At 42.8% G+C, this 26,888-nt stretch overlaps 1 protein-coding gene across 1 annotated transcript in view; it reads right to left on the bottom strand.

Annotated features, from left to right (window-relative positions):
• Nucleotides 1–26,888, bottom strand: part of ITGA9 (integrin subunit alpha 9) — a 217,185-nt gene that overhangs the window by 176,793 nt on the left and 13,504 nt on the right. The window contains exons 4-13 of the mRNA XM_026843997.1: nucleotides 26,470–26,537; nucleotides 23,812–23,941; nucleotides 22,171–22,256; nucleotides 19,512–19,580; nucleotides 16,357–16,494; nucleotides 14,188–14,293; nucleotides 12,622–12,716; nucleotides 9,662–9,752; nucleotides 9,071–9,116; nucleotides 5,991–6,145 (exon numbers count right to left, since the gene is read on the bottom strand). Coding sequence (XP_026699798.1) covers nucleotides 5,991–6,145; nucleotides 9,071–9,116; nucleotides 9,662–9,752; nucleotides 12,622–12,716; nucleotides 14,188–14,293; nucleotides 16,357–16,494; nucleotides 19,512–19,580; nucleotides 22,171–22,256; nucleotides 23,812–23,941; nucleotides 26,470–26,537 — 984 coding nt within the window. The remainder of the gene's footprint in view (nucleotides 1–5,990; nucleotides 6,146–9,070; nucleotides 9,117–9,661; nucleotides 9,753–12,621; nucleotides 12,717–14,187; nucleotides 14,294–16,356; nucleotides 16,495–19,511; nucleotides 19,581–22,170; nucleotides 22,257–23,811; nucleotides 23,942–26,469; nucleotides 26,538–26,888) is intronic.

Below are 26,888 nucleotides of genomic sequence, written 5' to 3' on the forward strand. Positions count from 1 at the left end.
TACAAACAAGGGTAACACAGGCTGTGAGGTCCTTTCACTCACCACAGACCACTGCCTGTATTGATTTCAGCTGTTATCAAAGCAATAACGGGACTACCATGAGATTGGCTCACTAGAAATGGTTTAATTAATTGAAAATCTTCGTAAACAGCACCAGCTCTTGTGTTGATTCCTTACATATCTAGAATGCTTGCCAAATTAGTCCTTCAACTTTTATTTATGTTTTCAGTACTAAATGATTGATGCCAGATATTATGCTCCCTTTAAATGTAAACTATTTTTAAAGCCATGATTTTGTAAATAATCAATGTAAATGTAACACATTCCTGGACTGAGGTCTTCTATGCCAAATTTCAGCAAGGGGCCTTTGCTGGGTTTTGGTATGGTTTTATTTGGTTTTCTAGTGGTGGGGTTTTTTTTAAATCAATGAAAATCCTGGTCTCTTTAAATTAACACTGCTGCCAATGCTATCACTCCAATCATGTCTCACCAAAATTCCACCACTTTGAAGAATTTATTTAATGATATTGTAAAACTTGGTGCAAAAGTCTTTGTGAACAATCACAATTCACATAATTCAAACCGGCCTCACTTCCATGTGCGCTGCGTTGCATTCTGACGAAAGGCTCACTCAAGTTCACGTAATGCAACCAGAGACATGCCCTAGATAGTAAGAAAAGCCACAGCTGAGGGACCAGCCTAACTACCATCACAGGACTCCACCTGAAATTTTTTTTTTTGCTTGCTTTTGGCAGAATAACTTGCTTAGAAGGATAATGCCTTGAAAGGGCTTGAAATTCTGATAAGCACAGCACCAAGCACAGCACCAAACTCTCAGTGAAGTGGTGTTTGCTCAGTCCCATTAAAGAACACCTAAACAGAAGCACAGGGTTTAGCCTTTTCAAAATCCCAGGAGTTTCTTCCTTAACATGTTTTTATTTTTTAAAGTGTGTACATCCCACACCCATCCCCAGCTGTCTCTCTCCACTTTCAAGACCTCGCATGCACAAACACATGCTGAGATCCGCACCGGCACTGCAAGAATAAAGACAAGAAAAGCCATTAGCAAACCAAGGCCCTGCGTAGGCAGAGGCAAAAAGCCTCACAGGGAGACACAGCCCTCTTCAGAGGAGGATCACCAAAGGAAGGCAGGGCTGCAGAGCTTGCAGGGGCTCCTGGGGAGGCTCAGAGGCTCTCCGAAGGAAGCACGACACGGTCCTGACTCTGAACAACTCCTCACTGCAGGCGTGGAGACGCATCCCAACGCGAGCCCCGTACCAGGCCTCCAAGCAAAGCAATCCCAGCTACTGTCACTCTGAAACAGCAGTGGATGTTTTCAATCAAGCAGCACAGTTCCCGTCCTCCCCCCTGCCTCCCCTTTATTTTGACAACTTGTTTCTATGTTATATCCAATGATGTCACATCAGTGGAAAAACTGAAATATCATGAGTAAGGTGGTTTTTTTTTTTCCCCTCCCCAGCTTCTCTGCTTCCAAAAAGCAACCAGGGTGGGGAGATAACTGGCCAAATTTAGCACTGCTGGTGGTATAAAATTCCTCCTGCTCACTCCAGTAGGAGATCGGGAGGAAAGTTTTCGCTAGCAGATTAACTCTTCCAGGTAATGCCTTCAATTAGTTGACCAGCAGCTTTAAGCAGGTCTGGTTAGAAACGTTTCTGGGGATCTGCCCACCCAACTTCACACGATCCAGATAAAACTTTGGCATGGATTTGATAAGCTCAGATGAAGGGCTTGATTCTTCTAATGACTACTCCTTTTCCATAACTAAAGTTAAATGCTTAAAAGCTTTGATAAGCTCCCTCTGATAAGTTTTTGGTCATACCTGCAAGAGGACCATTAGCCAGCAGACCAGGCAAGTTACTCCAGCCTGTAACAGATGCCCCGAGTAAATGGTAGCAGGCATTTTATAACGGATTTTCATCCTAAGTGGCACATATGTACTCATGATGCAAGAGTTACCCCCTCACAGAGCTGAAGGCAGCTGTGAAGCAGAGAAGAGTGAGGAGGGATTGAAATCGGGCAGCAGTATCCTGTAAGATAAAATGGGAACTACAGCTGACTCTGCTAATTGGAGGGGCTACACACCCCAAGCTGCCCCCAGCACATCCCTTTGTCACCCACTCAGATGATGCTACAGCATACAAAAAACTTGGCAGGGTTAAGCACATCTGTAAGTGCTTGTTAAACTACTAGCTATAGTACTGATTCACAGCGGGGTAGGGGAGGTACCACATGGAGAAAATAAAGAATGTACTCATAACAAAAAGCCATTGGAAGAGGAATATGTGTCTTCATCATCTCTACCAGTAATTACAAGGAGCAAACAATTCATAAACTTTGTTTGCAGAGAAAATTTTTAAGGAACAAAAGTATTCAAATAATTTGCCCTAGCAAATGACAACGTACATGGGACACTCCCACCATCCTCCTCCAAAAAGCTTTCCTCTTCCTCTCACTTCAAATCCTGTCTCACAATTTTGTCCCTAGCTTCTAAGTAGGAAGCCATCCTCGCTATTCCATACACTGAACAACACCATGTCCCTACAGCACCCCTGCTTCTGAGGCATTCAGAGCGTAGCACTGACTCAGGCCTTCATCCAAGCAGACTGCAAAAAGGAGAAACAGACAGAAACAATATTCCTGCCCCAAACCACAGCAGGATACAGGTATGAAGTTTGGATCAGGCATGTTTCTTCAGTCCTAGAAACGCATTCAGAGTGAAATTAGCAAAGAACCTGTTATCCCACACCAAATTTCACACCAGTCTTTCAGGTGACAGTATTTGGGACACGAGGACTACACTAGAAATGGATCAACACACAAGTGATACACATCTGAAGTAAAGAGTACAGGAGAAACTCTGAAGCAGTTTCTAATGCATCTGCCTAGCTCTAGTCAAATGCCCCAAACCCTTCATTTTCATAGCCACTAAAAGTCACCTAATTCTCTCACTGGTACTACTATTATTGTAGAGGAAATTATCCAGACTCTAGGCACAAGTTTACTTCCATTCTCCTGCAGGGATGAATGCAGAAGCAGCACTTGATGCACTGAGATGCCAGCAGCCTGTTTTCTTGTTCCGGTCACCCAGAGGCACATAGTCTGAACAGGCTGAAGCCTGCTCCTTCAGGCTAGGAAGGGCCTTTCTCTCATCTCTGCCTTTCCTGCAGATACAGACCCCAGGGATGACAAAGCAATGGCCCTTCAAATGAGGGAGGAACAGCCTGAGTGGGATTGATTCTGAGGTAAAAGAGTGAAAACTTAAAATGTTGTATTTCTCACACATCCAAGACGTGGCAGAGGCTGTCTCTGTCGGTGGGCGTGTGAGCAGACACTGGGCTCTCCAGCAAGCACTGCGGCAGAGCGAAGGGTCAGACAATGGCTGGCACACGGCACAGAGCACATGCTTCACTTGGGCACTGCACTTTTTTCAGGCAAAAACATTTCAGCAATAAATTCATACTTCTGAAGACTGTAGTCTGCAAACAGTATCCACAAAATGGATGGGAATTATACTGTCGTTGGCAGTATCAATAAACACAGATCCTCAGATAGCTGTTACATGGCCAGCAGTATTGCAACTACCACGAGAAGGGAAAAAAAAAAAAAAAAAAAAAAAAAAAAAAAGAGCGATGGGAAGGTTTCTGTGGAAGTGTGAGGAAGTGCTAGATGAAGTCAACTTTCCTTCACACACCAGTTAACAAAATAACCACACTTTCAAATCAACACTGAAGACATGCATTTGCCACAGAAGAATGCTGCCTGCACATTCAGCTTGACTACACTGCGTAGCAGATGACCAACTTCAGCTGCCTAAAAGCAAGAGCAACACCCAGCTTTTCACCAGTAAGCAGCAGTCTTGAGCATCCGCAGGGACAAGCCTGTGGGGAGCAGCATTCCTGGTGAGCCCTGTGTTCTCACTGCCTGACTTAACAGACCACCACCAAAGATGAGACGAACCCAACACTTTTAGCCACAAAACTTTGACGTAGCATTTTAACACCTCCATATGGCTTTCAGAATCCAAACTGGACAACAATGTACTTACAGGGCTATTCTATTTTTTTCCTCACATTTAACCATGCAGGAGAGGAACCCTTGCAATATTTCCATGAATTGTTCCACCCTTTTTTTAGTTGATACTCTTCAACTGCAACATAATTAAAATGGCCTGTCTGTTAGATTACAAACTGAAAGCTTATCTGAGATATTTTATCCAAATCATATTCCCAAGGGGTTTTATACAGTGAGATAGTTCTGGCTGCAGTGTTTTTAAGACAAATCACTTTGCTAGAAGCATTGTATAAAAGGACAATGGTTGGAAGTTTTATAATCATCTACTTAATAGTGAAAAAATTCCTTGCAATGAGATGGATGTTACTTGCCAAAGAAGATGCACATGTGCTTTCACCACAATAAATCATCAGGAGTACAGTTTGTATGACAACACAGGGGAATTCAACTGGCTCTTGCAATACATGGTGAACAGGAAAACATGTCTTTTGCAAAGAAGGGGAACATATTTAGATTGGGAAAAAAGGCAGCTCACTTAGGCACGGGTCTAGAGATATGAAATCAAAGCAAAAGAAACATTTTAAACTACCCCCAGGAACACAAGAAAACCTAGATATTCAGAAAATCTATTCAATAATTTTCAGAAAGGAATTAACACCCCTGGATCATTCAGAAATAAGCATTTTCTTAACTGATAGAGTAACAGACAGTAAAAAAAAAATACTTTATCTAGGCATGTATTTGTCTGCTGAAAGTCATCATTTACAGGGAAGGAAAATAGAAACCGAAGTCTCAGTTGCACCAATATGTTAGAATTCAGAGGAATTTTAAATTTAGTAATCCTACTTTTTTGAGCTGTTTAGGTAACAGTGACAAGCTGCAGAGAGCAGCTTCAAAAAGCAGCTTGTAGTTCTCGCTCCACTTGACTGGCAGGAGAAGTAGCAAGAAGTTTTATACTTCTCTGACTCATTTAAAATCCAAATACTGTGGCAGGCTCTGCATACTGGGATACACAGATGCAACTCCCACCCTTCTTGGTTAGCAACTGGGAAAAGCTAGGGCACAGAGCAGAAGACACTGCTTCCCCCAGCTCCTCACCAGGCCCACTGCAGAGATGCAGCAGCAGTGAGGCTGAGGGATCTTCCCTGAACAGCACGCTGCAAGTCCTCTGCCATTCCTCAAGTATGGCAAAGGTAAAACATTGTGGCTGAACCAAATAAACCCAGACCTTACAATATTTAGAAATGTCGTACCTATCCCATAGTACTTCACATAATATCTAGGACTTGTAAGCATCAGGATGTAAAAGACATAATATTTCAATGCAGCCAAGATGTAAAGGCTTCCACAATTACACACCTTAGACAATTCCATTCACCCAAGAAACTCCACGTGTTTTATAGAGATTAACTAACCTGGAAGATAGTCTTGCCGTCAGTAAAATACTGGTATATTTATAATCATCTTACAGATAGGTAGACTGATGCACAGAAAAGGATTTGCTCACGTCTGGCAGGAATTCAGATTTCTAGATCTCCATTTCAAGAGCTCCTTGTAAACTTTCAAAAACTTAAGCTGGAGCAAGTCACACCTGCTTTCTGATAACACTGAGAGAGGATATGGATACAGAAATGTGTTCTCAAGAGGTAAACAGGGAATATGAATTTAAAAAGCATCAACTGCTTCTGTGTTCTTTGTCCCTGCAGTAAGCCCGAGGACACATTTCCCTCCTTTCACTGAGGAAGAAATTGTGCCAGTATTACATCAGCCTCATCAGAAGGTAAAACATGCCCAAGAAGGTTCTCAGGTAGCCTTCAACTTTCTGGAACTGCATAGCCCAGCTCACCATGAAACAACTTATTTCACAGAGAAGCTCCGTCACCGACTCCAAAGGGAGCCCTCGACCGCAGGTTGGCCTGCTAGCATGCCCCTGCCCAGCGCTGGCACAGATACCTTACCTATTTCTCCAGGAACATGCTTGCCACTGAAGCGAAAGCATACTGTGACATTGAGGCAGTTCACTGGCTGCAAGCCATCGTGGCACTGAGGAGCTGTGATATTGATGGAGGAGGGCAGGAAAATGGAGATGTCCATGGTAATGACAGGCCTGGATCTGGAGATCAACAGAGAAGTGGAACTGAGTGAGGGAAATTCTCAAAGGTCAATAAAGTAAATTTGGTAAATTGAACAATTTTAAGCAGACATGAAAAATAAGAGAGTGTATTTGAACTGTAAGATAAATTAGCATTTAACCCAGCTGGCAAGGACTACTGGTGACTGAATGAAAACCATGTCAGCTTGAAGTTCACTTCTCAGATACAGGCTGTAGCAGGCAGCTGGGGACATTGATAATACATAATAATAATCATCTCCAGCTAAAGTTGCATAAAGCCTTCCTCATGACTGAAGAGGATAACAAAATTAGGCAATGAAGAACAACAAGCTGATGCAAGTGAGAATGTTTTCTAAGCAGCCTGGTTGGTCAGGAACAGGTAGGCAGAGACCTTAGGTTTCCAGAGGATGGTCTACAGACAAATTTGTGACCTGAAAGTCAAGGGGGGAGCACAGGGGTAGAAGATGGGTTCATATATAATTTTTCTGACAGTGTAAGAAGGGCAACAGACACTACATTCGTGTTTTCTGGAGGAGGAAATGTTTGGCTAATTCCCTCCCAGTGAGTGGTAAGGATTGAATACTCTTTCCACACTGCTGAACTCTGTATCACTGCATTGTAAGCTTTCTACCCTTGCAACTCTAGCACCAGGTTACTGCTACAACTACTGTTGGCTGAAGAAGACCTCAGCCAGAACTGCAGAGCAAACCGAGTGCCATTTGGGGCCCAGGTGGGTCTCCTCTCTCACACAACACAGAAGCCCTGTCAGCTTGGTTGGGAAAAGCAGCCCAGAAACCCAGCCTCTCCTGAGCTGTTCCCAGTGCAGGACTTCAGCCTAAAAATTCACCGAGTGTTATTCTTTGTGGTTTCAATTCAGTACATGTTCATCATGAACATGTTCTTCCAAAACCAACCCCAGTAGTAAAAAATATGTGCAGCAACCAGCAGAATCACTTCTAAGGTAGTCCCAGCACCCATGCAAGGCCAGACCATGCAAGTAATCTACTTCAGGACTCTCACTCCACAAGTCACTTAATTTAGAGGCAGGGGAAAGGGGGGAGGAGAGAGCGGGGATTGTGGTTACACCTAATTCATATCGACTGGAACAAGACACATCAATCTCTGAAACAGCTGCTCAGACTCTTTACCACAGCCTGAAATAACACTGCAAGTTTGCATTCTGAGATGGAGGATGGAGATAAATGCTAAACCTAGAAATATATGCAATAATGGGAGGGGAAGGAGAAAGGATGAAAAAGAGTGAGCTTCCTAGGATCATTTCACACCTTTGAAAAAACTCTTTCCAAATGCCTGGGGAAACATAAAAGGATAAATGCTATAACTCATCTAGAAAAATATTTCTCCTAGAAAAAAAATAATTCTCCAGCCATGATGCACTGTGTGATTTTTCCTTAACGTTAGCTCACTTGGTTATTCACTGGGAAAAAAAAAAAATCAACGCATCTGTCAAATGGCCATACACACACGCGAGCAATACAACAACAAGATCCGCCCCAAGTCACTACGGCTTCCACCAAAGCCTTTAATATCACTTGGCAAAACTTTTGTTGGTTTTGGCCAAAGGACTTCACAAAGGCTTCTGGAGGGGTGAGGGGGGGGGAAAGAAAAAGCTGATTTCTTTATCCTAATCTGAATCTAAACAGCAAGAGGGACACGCTGTAAATTGGCAGGAGCAGCAATTAATTGGGCTGCCCACAAAGTCGGTTGGTAATGTGCTAATTTCCTCTGAAACACACACGCATGACTGAACGTGTGGACAGAGGTCACCACGCTGTTGCGATGCATGTTCTCATCACAGCAAGCCTTCCAGATTGCCTTCCCCCCCTGCAAGTAACAATGCAGGAGAAAAATGCAGCTTTCTTTCTAGCAGTTTCAGAGATGTGGGGCTGCAAGACCTCATCTGGGGCCTGGCACACCTTTTCACAGAGGCAATCAGCTTCCTCTGCATGCATCTTGAAGGAACAGAAAATTCTTCAGAAGACCCGACCACCTGCCATGCTGATCATCAGCAGCATTTCTTTCCCCTCTCCTTTTTTTTTTTGTTTTCTTTAACTGATTCAAATGGAAACAGAGCCAAGTTTTTCCTGTCTTGAACAGGAAGCAGTCTGTTCTGCAGCTCCAGCATTTGTCTTGCCAGTCTCACCACACCCCTGCATCTTCCATTAAGATGCAGGAGTGTCTAGTGACTTCTCCTTCTAATGACATCTAGGTATTGACAGGATTTTGCTTTTAAATATTAACAAGTGTAACAACGGAGCTACTGGCAAGATTCAAGCTTCCCGTTCTCTTCCCTAGGTCTGTGCATCTAAAGCCCCACTCTAACTCTCCACCTGCATCATGTGGTGAACCAAGCTGTCACACCTCTCTCCATCAGATGAAACAAGCAATTGCACTTAACTCTTAACTACACTTGAAACAGCAGCCCAAATCCTGAGTGCATTGAAAATGTCTCCATATTTCATTTCCCTGAAGACTCCTATTTCATTCTGCGTCCCATTATAACTTGCAAAATTACATCCTGGCAACCTTACACAGCTGGCTTTTGGCTCAACTGCATTCCCTCAAATCATAATTTATTTATTTTATGTAAATGTAAGAATAATAGAAAAGCAACCTTTCTAAAGAGGCCCTGAGATGCAACACATTTCCTTCTGGCTCTAACCCTTTGTTTTCTTCATAGCCTTAGGGGTCCTACTTATTGTCATCCCTCACTATGCTGCTTAAATTAGATAGTGCATTCTTTGACACCATCCATGTCTAAGGTTCTGCTTAAAAAGTAATCCAGCTTGCTTCTTCTGACCACAATAAACTAGGGAGAAAATTGGAGGGGTGGGGGACTTAGATCACATAGGATATAAACAGAAAACAGATGAAAACAGCAGATGAAAAAGACATTCATCTCACCTCAGAAGTACCACATTGTCTGACAAGAAGGCTCCAACAGTCATATCTGAAATTTTTGTTAACATTGAAACAGTTACAAAGGAGGCATAGACTTCAGTTCTCTCGAATTAGTTGTTAAATTAGAGAGTATATATCTAAAAGAGCATTTTTATGACTTAAATCAGCCAGTTGGTCCCTTTAAATATCATTATGTCATAAGTATTGTAACTGGAGGATTAAGTCTGTGATGTTACTTTACTTCTACTTCATTGTTTGATTTTTATTATTACGATTATATTATTGACTTTTTTTTTTAAGACTGTCATCATGACTGAGCAGCTTCCAAGAAACTTACAACCTTGGCCAGATACTGAAATCCTCTACTTTAATATCTCAAGACTTTGTCATGACTGTGGAAACACCCGAATTAAGCAATCGGCTCAGATTCTTAACAGGAGCTTCAAATAACAGAGGCCAAAGGGAAGAAACTGCTCAGCTTCATCAGCCTCCTGCGATGGCAGGAACCAGCAACCTGGAAATTACCAGCTCTGCTGTTTTCTGAGCCTGCTGGTGCGTCTCCCCGGTGCTCTCACTGCCAAGTAGCAGACATACCTGGATAACCATTGCCATCCATATCGACCCCCCCCGATAGGGACTGGCCGAACATCCGCAGCATCGGGTTTACTGTTTGCCCAGACAGCTTCTACAGCAGAAAACACAAAGTGAAATCAGTCAGTAACGCAAAGAATCCTCTAAAAATCAAAAAACAACAAACCAAAAACCTGGTTTTCACAGTCACTGGGGCTCTTTTCTGTTGGGCTGGAAGTGCCACACATCTGCAGGCTTGCACTTCACCCACGCAGCCCTGAGCAGGAAGGCTGTTGACTGCAGGAAGCCCTTCTGCTCTGGGCTAGGAAGAGGCCAGTGTTGACTTGGATTAAAAAACACACCTGCATTACAACCCTCATGCAGACCCAAGCAAAATAAAGAACACATCAAACAGATTTCTTGGGGTGGAGGGAGGAAATTTAACTGCACCCTAGAGTTTTGGTTTTGTTTTTTTTTTTTGCATTACCTTCATTTCTGTAAATAAAAGTTTTAAGCGGCATCTTAACAAAAATAATGATCAATTGAAACAGAAAATCCTGAACAACCATTCATTTTCACAGAGTTTGCTAGCATACTCAAAGTCAAAATGATTAATTTTCATCCCACTCGGAAATTCTGGTTTCCATCAGCTATTATGCAGTATTTTGTGTCAGTTTGGAAGCTGTATCTCATTTCTGCCTCCCCAGTGCAAAGATTAATTAGCTTCTAACATAGTTTTTTCTTTTTTAATTACTAACACAAAAGCTTTCTCTAAACGTTTTGAATTGTAAATGCCTTTGTCTGAAGTAAATTACTATATCAAAACTCCCTTTTTTCTAAGGTGGCAATCAGATGTCTCCCAGCTCTCATTCGTTAAGCTGGGCCACCAATGCAAAACCTGAACTCAAACCAACATCTAACTGGAGAAGTTACAGACAGACAAAACCTATCCCACAGTGTCATTTTGAGGCTGTTGGCTGTGCTTCGCAGGTTGTGACATATGACAAGCTCTTCTTGGCCCTCCCCTAAAAGGACACAGTATTGGACAAAAGGTCAGACAGGAAATTCATGGAAAAAAAGACAAGTTGAAGGGAAGAAAGATATCCTGCAGTCCTGACAGCCAGTTTAATGGCGTAACAGTGCTCCGCTGCACACACATCTCCTTTTCCTACTCGTGGGCAGATAAGATTAAGACAACTGGAAGTAACTTCCTCCCCACATTACATATGCATCACATTTTTAGGGGGTCCCAGTTAGGGTGGTAAATCCCTCCTGCAAACATCCCAGTGGACATCTGCAGGCTATTACAGCCCAGAAGGCAAGAGGTGTAACATCAGGCCACAAAGCCAATTAAGCTGCTTCGGCTCATGGCCACCACTAAAGCTGCTGAAGGGATGTGAGGAAACAACATTGATCAGCACTTTAAATGAAGAGAAGAGGCGGGGGAGCTAACAAAATGAAAAGGGTGAAAACGTATAACCCTGCAGGCCCCCCCTCCACCTCTCTCAGTTTATTGAAAAAAGGAAATCCACGGTGTTAAGATGGCTCAGGGGTATAGTAATAAGATACAAAAAGGCTTTCACCTCTGGGTTCAAATCCAGGGCAGGTAGGTAAAGAGCTGAAGTTGTTACACTGCTTTTTTGGTTGCACATAGTGAACCCACGGTGTGTCTGGTGCCCTGCAGCAGACACTGGGAAACAGCACAGAGACACTGCCCATAAGTGGTGCCCCCTCGGTGCCTCAGGACACCAGGCAATGACATGAACACTACCAAGAGTCAGTGATTACGGTACCCTGCCATCCTCTTGAGCTGGGCTTTGTCCCACTGACCAAGCAGAGAGGCATGCGCCGTGTCTGCTGTCCTTGCTCCAAAGGGAAAGGAGAGAGTGTAAGCAGGATGTTTAATTTCCCACCCTGCTGACCTAGCCTCCTTCAAAAATGGAAAATTTTCTCATGAATGACAAAAAAAACCAAAATCTGATCCTTTTCAGCAAGAGCTGGAAAGCTCTAGGCTTTTCAACAGGCAGAGGAGAACCTCCCAAGCAGTGGGTCTCAGCAAGAAAGGGGCAGAATCCTCCACATGTCACACATTAGTGCATTTTAGAAGTATCCATAAAGAGACATTTAACTTCTTTTTTTCTAAAAAGCAGCACATAGCATATACATGGTAAAAGGAAGGACTGAACTTCTATGGTCTGTTAGAAGAGTCTCCAGTATAACCCCAAAGCTCTTTAATTCTGCTTAAACTGATTTATTGTGAAGGATCCCACCCAGCAACAAAACAAAACAACCAGAACTTCAAATACACGGAGGGAGGGAAGATTCAGGCTCTCTGAAAAAAAGAAATGTGCTAGGCAGAGACTAGGGGACACATGTTGGACAGCATGAGCAGAAATTTATCTTCTCTACTGCCTGGCTACAGTAGCTAAATTGCACTGTGTCCTATTTGCACAAGATGCTCTAGCATATCCCAGCTGAGATTTTACTTCATAAGAATGGTCAGGGGAATGGCACCCAAGAACGGCCTTCTAATATAATGTCACATCACAAGGAGATGGCCAAAAAAAAACCCGCAGTACCCCTTCCTTCTCACTAAGCCTGCTTCTGCAGGAAGAATGTGCAACTCCCAACTCTCCACTGGCCTCTCCATAATTCATATGCTCAACCTCTCCAGGGTTTTCATTTCTCCTCTGAAGCAGTACTATCTCTAAAAACTGACATGCAAACACCAAGACATCATTTGCTTCAAGAAGGAAGCTACAGCTGATAACTGTAACAAAAGACAGTGAAAATTATCTCCTAACTAACATAACTTTACCCTACAGCATAGATCTGGACAAACTTCGGGAGAAGCAAATCTTCAAACCAGGACTGAAAAGGATTATGACCAGGCTACCTATAAAGGGACCCCTAAGTATGGTTTATTTCTGCAGGCACTGGGAAAGTGACTTCAGGTAGCTATCATAAACAACAGTGTCACATACCATAGAGTACTGTGGTACAATACCATTGGCATCCCCGTGGTAAATGTACACCGCTCCTATGTAGTTATCCTCCTTAGGCGCTCCAATGGCAACATCTGTAAAATGGCACAGATTATAGAAATTTCACAATCCATCCCATTAATCCAACTTTTTCTCAGTTTTAGAAGCCAGCTATCCATAGGAAAATAGCTCCCCATGATGAAGATGATCAGCAGCTCATGTGAATCTGGCTAGAAGAAACTTGTTTGATTTAATGAAGAGCTCATGTTAAGAAAAACTTTAAAAAATACACAAATGTATATGAATTTGTACACACGTGTGGCTATGTTGCGCCTAATTCAAAACACGTGCTTGTTATGAAAATGTGTGTTTATTAACTAGCAACTATGCTCAAAAAGTTAATTTAGAATCCTTTCACATCAAAATCTCCAACCCAGGGAATATCTGCTTTGTGAACCAAGACAGCATCGGCAAAACAATTATTGTAGGACTACGTTAAGTTTGCTTGAAAATCCAAGGCTCAAAATTGAGGCTGGGTATATTAAATGGATAGGCAGGAAGAAAAAAAGGTTGCCAAGGGTGCATTTTTAAATTATATTCGATCCTATTTAACTGCAAACTTCTACAGAAAGAGTGATGCCACCTCCCATTTTTCTCTCCTAGTTGGATCTAGTGACTACACAGGTCCTAAAATTAAATTCCTCCCGATGGTTTCATACCCACAGACTGATCCAACTCATTCTGCAGTCTCTCCATCACCACAACTGACCCACAAAACCAGCATCAAGAACACAAAAATGCACGTCCAAGTGCAAATGAAGAGCATACCCACAATCTGTGAGGGCAATCTGCAATGAGGTTGGGTTAGCTTAATGGGATACTGTGCCCTGAGTGGCCTGGAAGAAATAAATTCAGGCACACACCGACTAAATCGGCCTTTGTTTAGAAGTCCTTGATCTGCGCTGCCAGAAATCAGGGCAGAAAAGGTGCTAGCATCAACACTTTGCTCTCACCTATTGCTATCACAGCATGGGGCCTCATACCAAGCGGCCTGCGAAAGGAGCAGGGGTAGAATAAAGCAAAGGAGATAAATTAACAGAGTACATGCTGTCAGAAGTGAGAAGCTATTTCTTAATTACACTTCATGATAAGTAACGTGATTATGTCAGGAAAACTGGAAAGGCTTGAAGACATAAGGAAATGGGGAAGAAGAAAGAAGTCAGACATAGGTTCCTGTTTTGTTCAGGGCATGGGTATCTAAAGCCTTTTATAAACTGTACAGGGAAGAAGAAAATGCAGCAGCAAGGAAAGCAAAGCAATATTAATGAGAGTGGGGTGCAAGCTGTGTGGACATGGACTAAACCCACATCAAGGACAATCAGCTACAAAACGCTTTAGCAGACAAATCCTACCCAAGCTCATTTATCTTTAGCGTGAGCCCAGGTGCTGGTTGGGTCCTGAGGAGCAATGGATGCCACACAGCACCCAGCCATGCAGAGAGACCGGCCGTGCCACCAGCCCTGCTGGCATTTCCAGGGAAATGGCCCAGGAGGAAATCACACCAACCTGAGAAACCATCGTCATCAATGTCGCCAAGATCAGCCATGCTCTCCCCAAAGTGCGCATTGTAGGTGCCGTCACCGTCCAGGACGAGCTGCTCTTCCAGCACTCCCTAGCAAGTACAAAATAAAACAGGGTCAGGGAAATGGTGAGAAGCCTGGATGAGGTGAGCCCTGCCTGCAGGAGCTGCCCATGTGCTGCAGGAAGCACCTGGGGCAAGGCTGCAGTCTTGTAGTTTTAAGAGGGGGGGGGGAAAAGAAGTGCATGAGTTATATAACTAAAATGCCAAATTAACTAAATGATAACTCAGTGATGTAACTAACGCAGTCACAGGGCTTGGTGATCTCCTGAAGGTTTCCAAATGCCCAGAGCTTGTTCTGCTGACAGATTATATCCGAGGAGTGAAATCCTCAGCCCAAGCTTATTCAGCTAAACCCCAGCGAGTTAAGGAGAAATTTCCCCTAAGCAAAGAACCTTTGGGAAATTGGATTTGAAAACCTTTTAAGTATCAGATAGAAGGATTAAGGCAAGTCCTCAAAAAGCCTCCTGAAATGAAGAATAAGGAAAGGGACTTAATGCAATAAAAGAAAGTTCAGAATAAAGTAGCTTTGTACTCCTACGCCATGAGAAGCCTTATATGGATCTGGTATTTCTTGCCCACCCACTTTCTGGTCAGATACATAAGCTTTAGCTTCTTGCAGTCTTCCCTCAAGGGGAAAGGAACATTTCCACAAGAAAACAAAATTTAGTTACACAATCCAACTTTGTACCCACCTCAAGGGTTGTTTTGTTTTGTTTTTGCTTCCTTTGTGAATGAGAGTAAACTGCCCTCTGGAACATGTAATAAAATCTTTTTCTTGGCTGTGGGATGTCGCTGACTTCAAGAAAATCCCACATAATGAAATTGAAACACAACAGAGAGGAGACAGGCAGGCCTCTATGTGCAACTCATTTCTCTGCAGTCCTCACAGGAAAGGGCAAAACATAAGCCTACTAAATCGAGCATCACTATGTATGCTTGTGTTATAACGCAGTTTTCTCTGATCCGCTGCAACAACCTCTTAATCAATGGTGTTTGCAGAATGAAACGGAGTTTAAAATGTCTAAACCCCAAAATAAACCCCACAATCCTGCAAGTCATTGTCCTGCAAGTAATTATTGCTGCAGGAGAAACTCCTACTAGTTTCCTGATTGTTTTATAAAACATAAAAATTAACTCATGCGTGCTCTCACTGTGAGCAGGAAATATTGGCTATTATCTGCTTGGCATTCTGGGCCCTATCCTGAGGACCCAGCAGCAACACTGCAATATAAGAAGTGGGACAACCTGGGGATCAAATTGAAAAAGTAAAGCTCATTTAAAATAGTGATAATAGGAAACTAAACTACACCAAAATCAATTCTGAAGTCTCCCAAAGGCTGCTTATAGGACTTGTGGTGAATGTTCAGTCTAGCACAAACAAACTCTGTACATTAAAGTTCACAAAATACTGATGAAGCAAACCAATTTCATTTTAGCCCATAACAACTCCTCCTTAGAGACAGCAGGTTTGAGACTTGAATATTAAATATTTAATAATACATAAACAGCCATTGTTTTCCTATAAATACAACATAAAAATGATCTTGTTTGGCCGATGCAAGAAAGTTCAGACTTTTCCAAGACTGTTGCTGGGTCATGTGAAATACAAAAGTACCCGCTCACAAGAACTTCCCCCTGCAGTCTACATATGGGACATAACATAAAGACAACAAGATTTCATTCTCTGGTTTCTCTTCACAAGGTCTCCTAAATCCCCAGACATTTGTGTTCTAATTTGTAGGTCCTAGTGACCACCCAAAACACAAAGAAAACTCTGTCAAAGCTGCTGACTCTTATTTGGTTTTGGCATTAAATTCATGTAAAGCCACAAATACCACCAAGTTTCAACATAAAACCAGAAACTTTCCCAGACCTCCTTGAAATATTCACAGCTCTGTGATGAATGTGGGCTGGTGTCTGGGAAACCATGATACCAGATGAGTTTTCCGTGACTTCATGCTCTGCTAGAGACATCCAGAGCCCCACTATTTGAGACATCAATTTCCATCCATGTAGTGCTGGAAGGACGTTAGTATTACCCTGCCCAACCCACACCCTCACCCCTTACCAAGTTACCTCCTGTACATACTCACATTTCCTCTGTTGATATAGACTGTGACTTGACCCTCATCTCTGATCTCAGAAAACATAGGTGCTCCGACCAGCAGGTCTGACAACCCATCAGAGTTCAGATCAACTGCACATAAGGAGGAGCCAAAGTAAGAGCCCATCTGTAACCAAGTCGAGTCACAACAAAGCATTCAGTATCTGCCCACACACAGGAGGAAGTCATTTAGGCATTTGTTGGGTTTTTTTTTAATTTCAAATGATGACTTGATGCTTTATCATTCACAAGCACTCCTACAGAGAGAGTTTAGGGGATAATTCTGGCAGGAATTAAACACTTTACTGTAACAGTGCATCAGCTTGGATGTTTTACCAACAGAATAAAATTTATACCTTGGGACACACTTAAGTGAGGCACTTAAAGAGCTTTTTTAGACTAGCTTTCACTTGTCAAATGCTTAAACCCAGAAAGGTGTGAAATAAGTTTCCCAAACCAAGACCTGGATAGTGATTATTCACACCCAGTGCCAGACTTCCTAAAGAGACATGAGGTCGGGTACCACATATCTTCTGGGGATACCTTAAAGAAATAAAGAAAAGAAAAAAGAAAAATAGGCAAGAGATAGGGTATCCATGAAAAGAGGCATCTAAAATTACCTCTTGATTATGGACTATCTTCCCCAACTCTATTCCTATCTATTTGTATCAGTCACCTTCAAAGAGCAGTACTGGTTGTGGGTTTTGATCATAGCCTTTCCTCTTATCTACTGGCAGGTGAGTTGACACCGAAAGACGACTTTCAATAAAAGCTTTTCAGCTGATACACGGAAAACCTAAGCCATTTTTAATCTCTAGTTATTACTGCTTGATAAAACTTAATTGCTTAATATATTAATTTCATTACATAATTTTTGATACGGGTTAACATTAAATGCTAATCGGCACTCACATTATGAATTTCAAAACCCATTTAAACACAAAAAAGAAACCGAAAGCAAGAATGATATTCCACCTTTATTTCATCCACTTCTGCTAAGGTACCACAAGGCATACTCTTTGAGATCAACTACAAACTATAGTCTCAAAATTAAAAGCAACTTCCAAAGGAAAAATTAAGCGATACCATTTCCTATTTGAAAGTTAGAGCTGTTTACATAGTGGGAAAAAATGAGGCTACAGAAATAATTATTTAGGTTAAAAAGAATGAATTACATTTCTTGCATGCTTTTGCATTCCTCACTGAGGATTTCTGACCCACAGCCTTCCATGCCTCTTACATTTAGACGCACGAGCCTGACATACTACTGGGCATAGCAGGAGATGGGCAGCAGCAGCAATTCTATTCTCTGCAGTCCATAAGATTTAAAAGTTGCTAAATATATGTAGTGGGGTGAGTTAAGGATAGAGTTTCAGTTTGTAATTCAGATCTTTGTGTTTGTGTGGGTTTAAGGTCAGACCTCAAACATCATTTGATTCCAGTTATTTTGTAGCTTAAGTTCCCTTGTGGATTTTGTATTTGTTTATTTTTTTTAATCCACTAAGGTTTTAAAACAAATTTCTCATGGGTAAGGAGCGAAAGTTATGAAAAGCATTTCACTATGTATTCAGGCAGTTTTCAGGGAAAGGCTATTATTTACTTAACTGCAACATGGTACATCTGTAGTGTGGGGGAGTTCATAGTGCTGTGAGAACCTGAAGTTTGTGCACTGAACATTTGTAACAGGGCACTGCACTTTCTTTTTTCTTGTCTGCAATTGATTTCTTAGTTCAGCCTCCAGCAATAAAACAGGGAAGGAAGAAACCAGCCTGCTTTTAACATCTGTCTAAGAAGAATGTCAGAGCAATGAACTTTCACACCACTGGGAAGGACGCAGCATTTTGTGAGAGCTCATTTCCAGGCAGTGCTTACTGCTGAGCATGTCTGGTTATATTTCAATCACAAAACAAAGGAAGGGTGATTTAGGACAGCCTTCTCTTTAAAATAAAATTCTCATTTGGATTTTAGAGAATTTGTAAAAGACAGATGTTACTGGGGAAGGAGGAGATGACAGCCCTGAAGTACTTGAAGTATGCAAATACTTCATTAGTTAAGTTACATATAACACAATTAAATTGAAAAAGTAGTTTTTGGCTGAGACCTGGAAACTTCCCGATAGCTCTGTTTATGAGGCTGAGGGATAGATCTCCAGGAGCACATCCTTAGGGATCTTTAAAAGTCAACAGGGAAAGAAATGAACAGGAAGCAATCAAACATAGGAGATGCCCTGGATGAACTGGGAGGTCTTTTCCTTTCAAGATGTCTGCAATTCTGCTAGCACAGAAGTCACACCAATCCACCCACACACCCATGCAGTTTTCCCCTATTCCAGGCATGTTTTTTAAAGATTGCAACTGTGGTTTTTTTTCAGGAAAAAAAAATAACAAAACATGCTAACACTCCCAACTTGATGATATAGTCAAACACTTTAGATCCTTCTGAGGGTGGCAAGTCTTTCTAAAGCCAGAAGTCACCTTTTTCTTCTGTATTTCCTCTTCTTAAAGGAGAACACAGGTGACGCCAGGTAAGGAGTATTGGTTCCTCACTGCATTACTCCCAAATAAGACATCTCTTTGTTGTTCTAAGACATCAGACCCAAAGAGCAAAATGCAGGACTGATTCATGGTGGGAAGAGGGAAATCGTCATATCCTGAGGCAATGAAGCTGCTCCTCCACAAAACAGCATAACTCTAATATCCCCCCTGTCACAGCAGTACACAGTAAAACAGGCTGGGGCTTTGCAGATTAAACTGAGCTCCAGGCCACCCACTTCTCCCAGTAATATCTACTAAGAAAACTCTGCATCTAGGCTCACCTGGCAACCCACGTCTCAGAATCCCATGTCTCAGAAGGCACTGCTACAGCGGCATAAAGCTGAAGAGAACCACTAGTGCAATTTTCAGCAAGATCTTTAATTTCAGCCACATGGACAGAGAGCAGATGTTGCAGTCATGACTGCTAGAGGAGAAAGGGCATACAGCTATTCTGTACCACAGCTATAGCTCTTCTGGGAGGATAAGGAGAGGGAGAACTTTCTTCACAACTCATGAAGCAGCAGAATGCAAATGATGCTCTGAGATGACCCTGCATCTACTTTCCCCTTCTCTCCCCTTCAAAAGAAAATACATACACATAAAAACTCACCTTTTTTCCTGAAGCCTGAAAAATCTTTACTAGAGAGCCTGATCGTCTGTCTGTTCTGAAAATATAAACCTGAAAAGCAAAAAAAGAAAAAAGTTAACCAATACTAACCATGAAGTATATAATGTTACAGCATTAGTGCTTCCTAAATAGTATCTAAATCATGATCATGGCCATGGCTATTGCCAAGATCCAATTTCATGACTTTATTGCTCAGTCTTCTTTTAGAGGACAAAACATAGAGTTCCCCATTTTCCTGATGAATCACAGGCCTCTTATCATGAGAAATGTTTGAATAGTATCTTGTCGCCTACTTTTTTGGTTCACATGTGTGTATATGCACATGTCAATATTTAAAAGCACCTAGTAAAGGAACTTTGCAACTCTCAAACAAGTGGCATCTGGAGACTGCCTGGAAATGAGCAGGGCAAAAGGCTCAGAAGGCATAACCCCATTCCCCTTCCCCTATCCAGCCTTCCCTTCTCAAGGACACGTGCCTGCACGTACTGCGCTGCAAACTTCACAACACTTTAGCAAAGGTCAGAGTAGAGATCCCAATCAGACCACCCAAGGCATCTGCACTGTTTCTGCCTGAAACAATCTGTAAATCAGAAAACTATTCAAACACGGCCACTCGTTGCTCTTTTCCACAGGAGAAACTGTTTAACCAGAAACTCTTGGGGAAAAAGGTATTGATACGAGTTCAGTAACAGATCTTGTGTCAAAATTAAAGACCTAAAACGTATGGCTTGTAGAAAGGGACTCCCTTTGGCGAAAAGGCTGGCTTGGTCAGCCTTTGAGACTCCTCCAGCGTTTGACAAGCTCCATCCTAGCAGGTGCTCAGGCAATTTGCAGGACAGAGGATCCCTTACTTCCAAGGCCACGTGGAGGAGCCAAGCACTTGACATTGTTGAATATGTGGCGAGTTATTAATAGGTGGCGAGACAGAGTTCAAAGCTGTTTTCAGCTGAGAACACAGCACAGATTTGCTGTGGACAATTGCTCTAGATATAAAGGATTCCCTAGGTTTTGCAGTCGAATGTATAGCAGCGAGAGCACATTGCCAGGTGTCACAACTCCAAACCCACTCTTATCTAATGATACTCTCGGTGACTTTGGAGAAATGACTCAGTTTCATTAAGTATCTTGGATTTACCTTCAGTGAAAAGGGTGTGACAATGTTAATCACTTTCTATCAGGGAAGTGGAAAGGATTAGCTTATTGGAGAGTACAGAAAGTAGGACAGGACTGCTTGGAGTATGTCCCGTACTCAATACCTCTTACCGCCCTTTTGCCACATGTTCCTGCTACCCACTTTCCATGCCAAGGGAAAATAACAGCAGCTTTTACAACTAGAGCAGTAGTCTTTAAACTACAAGGCCAGCTGCTTTCTCATGGATCTTATGTTAGCAGCTGGTTTTTTCCCCCTCCTTGTACAGACGTTGTATCTGTTCCATGGAGGCAACAGGTTGGAAGGAAGGTGCATTGTAGCAGCTGTAATAGCACCTGAGACAAATAAACTATGTCTTTCCCATGCACGTGTCCTCTCAGTAGCAACTGCACTCCTACCATATTCCACATGTCCTAGTCACACCAAATTAGGTGTATGTACCATGTTCATTGTCTATTTTTATACCATCTTCCCCAGTTGCACTGCTACCCTCTGGGACGTGGCTACCGCCAAAAATAATCTGCCTAAACCAAGGGCCATTGTTCCTCATAGTGGAGACCTCTCACTCCTTATCGTTATGACTCAGATACAACTGATGTCCCTATAGAGCAGGAGAGCCATGGGGAGGGAGATGGAAGGGGGCTGCAGGACATCTCTGTTCAAGCACACAGTGGCAGCAGGTTTTGAAAGGATTGAATTTTGAAGAAAGTGGGACAAAACCACATCCTTTACATCACTTCCCTCCCTCTCCCCACTCTCATTTCTCCACTTACATTTCAGAAGTGTGTAAGGGTCAACTGGCTCCCCCAATAGCAGCTGGGTACTTGGCACTGACACACCAGGCAGAGCTAACTCACCAGCCATTTCCATCTAGCCATTCACTTGCTTATGTCTCTGGGACATCAAACTTGTATATGCCTACAGGAAAACCATTTCTTTTTTCCTTCTCAAGAGACTATCACCAAGATTTCTAAGTACAACTGGCAGAAACCCAGATTCTAATTCACTAAACATGAAGGTATGAAGTTTTAAGAGGGATATCAAATCACCCAGTAAATAGCTTTTCATGCTATTAGGGGTGGTACTGAAACAGAAATACTGAAACAGTCAAATGTAGGAAGAAAACAATCAGAAGACAAACTCTCTTTTTCAGGATTTTAATTTCCAGGCAAGGTTTAAGTGATACCTATATGTTACAAATCCTAAACAAAAGCAGTGTGAAAGAAATGTTGCCCATGTCTCATTAAAATAACTAAGGATTGGCTGAGAGAGAGAGGAAAGAGATGGATGAGGGATATAAGGCACCAGGAGGGACAGGTAAAGAAAATTTGATGACTTCATCAAACTATCTCACCTCTCCCCTGCTCAGTGCTCCAAAACTACCCTGTAGGCAAAAATCTCTTGGTTTCTCAAACATGTGGGAACTGCATCAGTATTACTTTTTTTGCCCTGTTGCATCCGAGCACATTATTGTTTGACAAAAAGCCGCACCTTTCCGATGCCTCCATCCTGGGGAGCTCCTCCTACAACGTCCGTGGTAGTCGGCTGAGAGAAATGACCTGCTGTCACTGCATATCCTGAGTGGGAGATGGGGTGGAGTGGGAGAGGAGAGAGGATATAAATAAATAATCCTGAAAAGGAAGAGCCTGAGAAACAGGTCAGCCAGCTGGATCACACTCGTCAGGTTTCACTGCTCCTCCTGGGCTGCACATTGTTTACATTCAACAGCCATTCTGCTCAGGAATATTCTGCCAATATTACACTCAAAAGCTCACTGCAGTGCGAAGCAACAGTACGCCCTCCAGTACTCTTCCAAAAGCTGAGAGAAGAAAGGTGTGTGTGTGGAGCTGGGTGAGGGACACACAACGCAGGTACTCGGTAAGCATGAGTCCAGAAAGGGAAAGAACAGGCACACACAGACAAAGAAACTGCATCGCTGCAAAGAAAGTATCACGTCAAAAAGCAACAGTCCCACATCAACCAGACAGAAGTGTCCTCCTTTGGCTAAAATTACTGCCCAGGCAGGCTTGGAAAATTACATGCCTTTTTGGTTGGGGGATGGGGTGGGGGGAGAGCAGTAGGCAAAGAGGTCAAAGAAGTTAATGGCTTAAAAAGATCTTTGTTTTGGCAAGAAGAAAAATGGGAAGCTAGATCAAAGAAAGAAGGAGTGTATTTAAAAGAAGGAGATCAAAGATTCAGTCTTATTTGACATATTAAAATGATATATAATAATGAAAGAAGAGTAGAGTGCTTTCCTTCGAAGGCCGTCTTGTACTCGCCTTGCTCTTCTGCTGTAAATTATGAGGCTCTCGTCTACATGGTAAACACTATAATTCAGGTCTATCAGTGACAAAACCTATTTATGTCCTTAAATACGTATATATACGCTCCTCGATTACCTATCACCAAGCAGCATATTCCAAGTGGTATTTTTTAAAAAACTAAAGGTTAAGGGGGAAAAGAGAGGTCAGTGTGAATCTTTAGTCAAACAGTATCAAACTACTGACTGAAATGCCTTCTAGGTCCCAACGGTCTCAGGCACTGGAAAGTAGGTGGAAGCCTTCAAGTATTTTGGGGGCATTAACTGGTTTTAGAGCAAGTAAAATCTACTGAGTTAAAGATGTAGCCAACCCTACAGCCAATCCTTTCACAACCTCCTTCTGTTCCCAATGACTCACTTACATGGTGATATTCTTGTTGAAACAAATTTGTATCTGCAACATACATTCTGCAATTATGTGCTGTAACCATTTTAAAGGCAGGTGTAAGCAGACACGCAGAGTAACCAGTGACAAATAATTTGTCCGTCACAAGGCAAAAGCAGGAATGTAGGAGGCCCACTACCATCCAACCTGCTTTGCAGTTGAAATGCATTTTCTATATTAGTCAAAAAAATTATAACAAATGTTTTTTTTAAACAAGCAAACAAAAATTGAACATTCTGGGTACTTCTTTGCTTATATTTCTTTCCACGTGGGTAGCCTTTTAATTCAGATGTTCTTCCTTTCACACTTCTCATAAAAACACTCTACACTACCCCAAAAAAATCAGTATCAACTTTACAGCATTAAAGCCTTGAAATATGTTGTTGGACTGATCCATTCTCACAGTGAGCACCAGACAGCTGCTTACCAAGGTACGTGTACCGCCTGGCTATCACAGCATCATCATTGAGCTTGTAATATGTGTTGTCAGTAAGATTCAGTACTTTGACAGTTCCTGTCCAGTAATAAGATCCTGGTGCCCCCATGATGACCAGCTCCTACAACAGGAAAAACAGAAAGGGCGTGGGGGAAAGGATGGGCAAAAAAAATAAGTCACAATCAAAACTGGACAAAAGTTCATGCTTCACACAGTAATGTAGAAGGGACATGATATTAACTTAAAACACCATCTACAACAATCTCTATTCTGTGTGCATGTAGAGAGTATCCTTCTTCCCAAACATGGAGGTCACTGCACACACCCTAGAGACACACGGTCTCCTCTTTTATGGCGCACTTCTGCTCAGCTGTCTGCCACTTCGATGGAAGATCTCCCTCAGCTTTATGAACCATCAAACTTATCCCTGCTAACACAGTCCTCCCAAAAATCTCTCTCCACCTGCTGCCTTGCCCAACCATCCTCCAGAAGACCTTCATCAAGTGACAGAAGCACCCCAGCCCACCCAGACCCAACACTCAGCTACAGACCATGCCCCGATGCTGGCTGACATGTTATAGCAATCTGCATCATGAAGGATACAGCACAAAGGGTTTGGATTTTACTACTCTGAAGCTCAAGAGCTGTTACGCACTCAACAAGCAGGGTGGGCATTATGTCATGGTTGGAATATTTTGCCTTGCTCTGCCCTCAGATACACTCTGCTCTTTGAGAGACAATCTGGCTATATTTCATTACAGACACCCAGCATGATTCAGGATTCTAAAAGGCTAGAAATGAGGCAAAGTTGATCCAGCATCCAAAGGTAGATGCCCATGGATAATGCTTTTGAATCAAAATCCAAGGTACATTTGCATGCAAGAGAGACTGAGAAAATGTTGCCTCAAAGCATTCAGCATTCTTGTGGGGAAACCTTACTCCTGGATGTGGTTTTAAATACCTCCAGCAAGGGACCAAATCAAGCCTGGGGAGCATTAAGCCTAGGTAAGTTCTCCATCCCTGGAGGAGACATGAGACAGCTGCTTTGCCTCACATCTCCATTCAATGCAAGGCCATGGGTGGACTCCATCCTCGTGGGAAAGTGCTCCCACACCCAGAATACCTTTGGATGACCAGTTCCAGTCAGGAGGGATATGTTAAACAAGGGATTTTTCTAAGAAGACTGTGGGGACAGGGCTGCAAACCCAAGCAGAGAGCAGAACGTGCTCGGCAACAGCTTTTTTCCTTGGGAGAGTCCATGCCCTTGAGGTCAAGGGATCATTTACCAGCAGGAACCACTACCATCAGCAGCGCTGAATATATGGTAGGGGCTTGCCTGTTTGACCTAAAGAGCCATTTATCTGCATTTCCTGCTCAGTGAGCTGCCATCGGGCTGAAGCAATGAAAGTTCAAAGATATCTTTTGAACTAGGGTGTAGCAAAGGAGGATTTAAAGCATGGGAACAGAAACAGGCTGGAGAGAGCAGACAAGCCAGGAAACAGCTGCTGCTGGCTGAACATCCAGTTATCGGACAGTGCCACTGTGGCAACATCACCTGCCATCCTAGTTTACTCAGAAATCACCCTCTGCCATTTCAGAGAGGACACCTTTATTTGGCTTATATCAGCCTAGACAATAAATTCTGCAGAACAGTGCATATATATTTAGGAGTTGGTTTATTATATATGTATAATTTAGGCATTGGAATGGGCTGCCCAGGACAGGGGGGGAGTCCCCATCCCTGGAGGAGTTGAAGAGTCAGGTTGACCCAGCGCTGAGGGATCTGGTGGAGTTGGGAACTGTCAGTGTGAGGTTAAGGGTTGGATTGGAGGATCTTCAAGGGCTTTTCCAACCTAGATGATTCTATGATTCCATGAGCGACTATACACTTGACATGACAGTAACAAGGAGCCTGACACTGAAATAGCTTTTTTTTTCCCTTAAAAAAACAAAACAAAATTTTAAAAAAGAACAAAAACAAACCCAAAAAACCCTAACCCCGAAACATTACAAAAAAAAATCAATATGTACATACGGGAACAAATTCATCCTTCATATGATTAAAACATGACTGATAAACTTCAGTCCAGGAAAGACTATGGTCCAGTATTTAGAACAGTTCTGAAGCATATATTTTACCATGCTATTTTTTCTCTATCTTTTGTGATAAAAAGCTAAAGCAGAACTAAAAAAAGGTGTTTACCTTATGTATGTATATACATGTGCATATGTATATTCACACAGAAACATATACCTGCATGTAGACATACACAAACAAAACGGTTCAGGGAGGACTGGTTTACATCATCACTTAAAGTGAAGAGTTGATGTTAGACACAGAAATACCTCTATGCAAGTTTTTGTACACAATAAAATATTCCCTGAGGATGCTTCCCAGGAACAATTCATTCAATCTTGTCCACAGACATTGAGACACACACCCCCCTACATATGAAGCCCTGGGCAGGTGTGGTTCAAGATGCAGGCACCCAGGAGGCTGGACGAGGCAGGAGGGTGTTTGCTGGCAGGAAGGGACCACGCTCAGCACTCAGCCAGCTCTCCAAGCCGTACTCGGGGCTCCCCTCCTGGGGCATGTGGCAAGAGAGCTGCTCACCAACCCCGTCCCGGCCGTGCCCACGCCCTGCTCACCTCGGTGAAGAAGCCCGCGATCCCTGCCTGGCACGAGCCGTGCTCCTCCCCGTACTTCTTCTTGTACTCTGGATGGGAGAAGGAAAGAAAATAAACTGTGGTCATCCCTGGGACAGCACATGATCTCCACCTGAGCCGACACAGCGCGACACGCACAGCCTGGAGAGACTCCAGCATACAGGGCTCCTGGGTTTTATCAATGGCTCTGCCACCAATGTGCACCATGGCAGCACCCTCACACACACAGGGGGGCAATGCAAGGGGCCTGAAACTGGGGGGACAGCCAGCATGCTGCTAAACGAGTAGTACCACAGTAGCATGATAACAGCAGCAGCATCACCCCAGTAAAGGTGCATCAGAAGAGACTTCCACCTCTGGAATCCAGATCAGCACAGCTAGAAAGGGAAGATCAAAATGTG

This window comes from Athene cunicularia (assembly GCF_003259725.1).
Source record: "Athene cunicularia isolate RWA chromosome 2 unlocalized genomic scaffold, athCun1 chr2_part2, whole genome shotgun sequence".
Lineage (NCBI taxonomy): Eukaryota > Metazoa > Chordata > Aves > Strigiformes > Strigidae > Athene > Athene cunicularia.